This window comes from Octopus bimaculoides, chromosome 21, assembly GCF_001194135.2.
Source record: "Octopus bimaculoides isolate UCB-OBI-ISO-001 chromosome 21, ASM119413v2, whole genome shotgun sequence".
Taxonomy (NCBI): Eukaryota; Metazoa; Mollusca; class Cephalopoda; order Octopoda; family Octopodidae; genus Octopus; species Octopus bimaculoides.
In genome coordinates, this window is record NC_069001.1 from 37788616 (window position 1) to 37793748 (window position 5133).

Genomic DNA, 5133 nt, shown 5'->3' on the forward strand with positions numbered 1-5133 from the left:
TTTTAAAAAAATCCCATGTATCATGGTGAGAGAAACAAATTCATAAATACAGTGTTGAATATGGTTTCACTATGGAAAAAAATAGTTAAGGGCAATTTAGCTGTTATTTTTAGCATATCTCCAGCGTTGGGATCTTTTTTGAAATCTTTTTCTATTACTCAAACGAAAATTAAATGAATCTAAAAAATTTTTTAAAAACTTTTTTCCATTACACTCAAACAAAAAAATTTATAAATTTCTTTTTCTTCGGAAAAAAGTTCCCCCACAAATTTCTTTATAATCGTAATCTATGCTGCTTGAAAGGTATTTATTTGAAATTTCATTAAAAGATATCCATTTTCCTAAAAGTTATGAGGGAAAAAATCGGATCTCGGGAATTTTCCAAAAGTTCTCTCGCCACAAATCTTTGTTTTCATATTCGTTTAATACACATTTTTTACACCTATTACACTTGTTTATTTTGTTTCCTTGACCGGGAATTGAAAACGACTCTCTCCTTCTCAATTCATGTCTCTTTGCTACTCTGTCCCTTTTATTTCCTGACAGATGACCACTGATCGATAGAATGGATCTCTTTCACAAACAGAATCCAACACCCCAAGGGTTTGCAACTTGTAATTTCTGATTCAAAAAAGTAACCAGTCATATATTTATATTCTCCCAAAACCTGTCCAGTCAAAATTAATCTTTTAATATGTAAAACACAAGCAGCTGTGATGTTACAGCCATTCAGGATGTATTCTTTACAGAAAACAAAATCCAAGGGCAAATACTGAATAATTTTGTGAACTATGTAAGATAACTGCCAGTATGTTTCAGTCTCATTACAATCTCATCAGGTGGGTGTAGTAAGTATCTGGTGTATCTGGTACTGCTGTAGTGGTGGTCACAGACTGGAGGGGATAAACGAAGTATTTCTTGATAACCTTTTTCATAAACATGTCTAATTTGCCACTTATATGTTGCTCTGTTGTTTGTTCAAGATATCATAAATAACAATGTGTCACACATGGAAATTTTGATACTACAATATGGTATCAGATTGAAACAGTGTCAATGATTGGGAAATCGATTTTCTTTAGACTACCTGTCACTTGGCTACCATCAACCTCTTGGTTACATCACATCTTTACGACATAACCACCATCATTAGCATTTAATGTATAAAGTTATCTTATCGTTCATCTCTCATTCACTTCATCATAACCTATAATATCTAATATTTATTATCAAATAATGTCAACAAATTATATAAATACAAAGTAAACAGCTTTGAAGATCAGTTTGGAAAATGTGTAACTTTTATCAGACATTGATCGAGTCTGTGAATTCTGTAGTTTATGGTTGTATCAGGACAAGTTTTGGTTAAATGTTCTACATTTAGAATAACAGGAGAATAATTGAAGAGCAAAACCACATTTATTTCAATTTCAAGTAATTAAGAATATTTACAAAGCTTTATTAAACGTATCACAGAGGAAAGTTACCTTACACAAAAAAGATATTTATGTAACTATACAAAATATAATGTGATATCTTCTTGGAGACATGAATACATATTTATAGTTTTATCATGCACAATTTTTCATTCGATGAATCTTGATAGTTTTCAAAAACACAATGCAGTAAATATGTTGTTTTCAATTTTTGATGAGTAAATTTGTCTTTTCTTGTTTGTTTCTCCAGTAAGTTTTCTGAATATTAGGAAATATTCAGAAAATTATTCATTGAAGAAATTGAAAAAGTGAGAAAAATTCATTTGATCATCATGAAAAAATATTCTACATCATGCACTGCATTTATCATAAACTCAATTCTGATAATGAGCTCGTTACTGTGGTGTATGAATACGCATGTGTTTATTTAAGTAACCTTTTTGAGAGAATGATTTTCCACAGATATCACAGAGATACGGCTTCTCTCCTGTATGAGTACGTTTATGACGAATTAATTCACTACTTTCAAGGAATGATTTACTGCAGATGTCACATTGAAATGGTTTCTCTCCTGTATGAATACGTTTGTGAGCAGTTAAATGACTGTTTTGGGAGAAGAATTTTCCACAGACATCACAGCGATGTGGTTTATACCCTGTATGAATACGTACATGAATCATTAAGTGATGCTTCACAGAAAATGATTTACCACAGATATCGCACTCGTAAGGTTTCTCTCCTGTGTGAACACGTTTGTGTTTAACTAAGATACTTGGTGAAGGGAATGATTTACTACAGATATCACAGTGATATGGTTTCTCTCCTGTATGAACACGTTTGTGAATAGTTAAGATTCTTGGTGCAGGGAATGATTTACCACAGATATCACAATGATATGGCCTCTCACGTGTATGAATATGTTTGTGTCTGGATAAACTAGAACTGTCTGAAAATGATTTCCCACAGATATCACAGTGATAGGGTTTTTCTCCTGTATGAATACGTTTGTGTTTAGTTAGGTTACCATTTTCAGAGAATGATTTACCACAGATATCACAGTGATATGGTTTATCCTTTGTATGAATGTGTTTGTGACTAATGAGGCTGCTTTTATGAGAGAGTGATTTATCAGAGATGTCAGAATTATACAGTTTCCCTCTTGTATGAATGTGTTTGTGAGTTAAGCCACACTTTTGAGACAATGATTTATTACAGATATCACACTGATAGAATGTCTTTCCTTTCTCTTTCTGTATATCCTCGGGGAAATCAATAATTTCAGACTCTGCTTCACATTTAATCTTTTTCTCACACAATTCGTCTTCCATTCTTGTTTCTCTCTCACCACAATAAATATAAAAGTTCTTCTTCCCTTTATTTATATATTTTATTCCTATTTCTTCGGCTATATTTCTATCAACTGTGATTTTTGTCAATATTTGAAGATGCTGCAAATTCCTTTGTAAATCAGCTTTAATTTCGATATCAAATCATTATAACACAAATTCCAGTCTGTGAATTGGAGAGCATTTTGTATAAAATTTCTGTTCAGAGCCAATATTCCACAGTAATTCTACATTAAGTGTATATAATGAGGGTTTATATCTGCTCTCTATGGCATCTTCCATTTGTCTTGAAAAGATGATGAATATTGAAGCATCTCAGGTACATAATATTCTTTTATACCAATGTCATCTGATATTCTGAAAGAAAAGAGAACAAAATAGAAAATATCGAGGATACTTAAACCAAAGACATTCAACGATCGACATTTTACAACAATTCTTCTATAGTGAGAAATTGTAGATATAAACCTTTACCATGATGTGCAAAGCAACCAGCATTCAGGCAAGAAAGGCCATGGAGGCCTGTGGAGTTGAGGGGCCTGCCACGACAGATCAAACCTGTGCTTATGTCAGCTCCCAGTCTGAGGGCAATGGAGACACGAAGTTCATCCAGGCTGAGTAGACAACCACCATTAACCACAGGGATGGCATCAATCCAGTTACTTGTGTATTTGGCACTAGCAGACAGTAAGTGGCACCTTGAAAACTGGTCAAACTGGATGAAGAGGGAATCCGAGGTGGCCTTCGAAATTATGTTGTCCCAAGCTCTCTGACTCCGACAGTCCTCCACCTTCTCAAGAGCAGACAAGCCCAATTCCCTCCAGTGTTGGAGAGCTTCATCCAAGTCGATGTTGGAGATGACAGAATGTTGCTCACCAGGTTGGAGCAGGTGTGGGTGGAGGAAAGGAAGCAGGGGAGAGAGAGGGATGAGCACATACAAAGACCAAGACCTCCAAATTGCTTGGGCAATGCAGCCTGTTTGCCGGACATTGAAGAGAGTCTGACATTGACTAAGCATTCGAGGCTCTCAAACATTGAGTTGTCAAAGCGTTGGAGGCACAATGGGAATCGGTAAGATGAACTGACTCTGAGTAAATATAAAAGCTTAGGGATTGAGAGGTAATTCCTAGGTATGAAAAATCCTTGATGGGGTTCGATAGCTTCAATATTTTTCAACAATTGCTCAAGGGCAGCCAGTGATTGGGGCTCCTAGAGAGCACCAAGCTGATGGGGGAGGAGCTGAAATGGAAGGGAAGGACTCTGCAAAAAGATCAATAATTGGTTGATGTTGAGAAGCTGGGTGGTTGAGGATCCAGAGCTCACATTTGGAGCTGTTTACTTGGAGACTCCAGTGACCAAGCACCCCAATCATCATGTTTGCAACAGCATGAACCCTGTCTGGAGGTCTCCACAAATAAGCATCGTTGAAATGCCAGACATTGAGGTCTAGGCCCCCCCCCCCAGTTATGTTATTAATGCTCAGTGTGAAAAGAGCAGGGGGCCTGAATGGATCACCCAGTTGGACTCTTGAGTTAGAGATGATGATTTGATCACCTAATTGCGAGATTCCTGTCTTCACTCGTAACTCACCTTGCAGAGGTCATTAGTGAAGTTCGTCAGGGCGCTTGGCTGTTCCTGCGAATCACCCTCGCCATCACCCATAGCAACGCTACAAGCATGCTGGCGTGCCTCAATAGCCATTTATGAGGTTTCCCAGTGACCCCAAATTTTCAACCCACGGTGGTGAATTGTTATGTTTTTTTCTTCTTTTTCTCTTTAATTTTTTTCAATTGCGTTCTTTGTTTTGTCCGATTTTTAAATTTAATTTTGTAAAACGGTAAACACTGTGAAGGCAATAAAAACATATAAATATTATATTAAAAAAAACATTCTATTGCTTGTTTCTCGTATATCATAGTAGATTGTATCTTTATTCATGAGGAATCTACAACTGTCCCATAGAGATTACAGGATTTGCTGTTTGTGAATATAACACTAAAATATATTGGAGTGGAACAGCTTAGTACTTCAAACAGAAGTTTGGGGAAAGTTTTATTAGCAATTTTAATAGCTTTTTTTTTTTAATTGGGAATCAATTTTGTTCTCTGTAATTATCAGCTAGACTATCGATAATTATCATCGATCTTTGAGTATCAACATCAAAATCGCTTTAAATTTGAGATGTTGCATAAAAGTTGTCAAATTTATTTGTTAAGAATAAAGATAAACGGTGACTAAACAATGTCTAGAAGTGACAATAAGAAATACAGACTTTCTTTTTGTATTAATATTAAGATATGGGGGAATAACGATAATTGAAATGCAGAGTGGGAAGAAAATCAGTGTAAATA

The 5133-nt window shown here is 35.4% G+C and overlaps 2 protein-coding genes across 2 annotated transcripts in view; one reads left to right on the plus strand and one right to left on the minus strand.

Annotated features, from left to right (window-relative positions):
- LOC106868802 (zinc finger protein 91) overlaps positions 1-5133 on the plus strand; it is a 20641-nt gene that overhangs the window by 4751 nt on the left and 10757 nt on the right. The gene's annotated exons all lie outside the window — the stretch shown is intronic.
- Positions 1401-5133, minus strand: part of LOC106868803 (zinc finger protein 239) — a 92365-nt gene continuing 88632 nt past the window's right edge. The window contains exon 2 of the mRNA XM_052975616.1: positions 1401-3139. Within this exon, the coding sequence (XP_052831576.1) occupies positions 1832-2764 (933 nt within the window). The 5' untranslated portion in view covers positions 2765-3139 and the 3' untranslated portion in view covers positions 1401-1831. The remainder of the gene's footprint in view (positions 3140-5133) is intronic.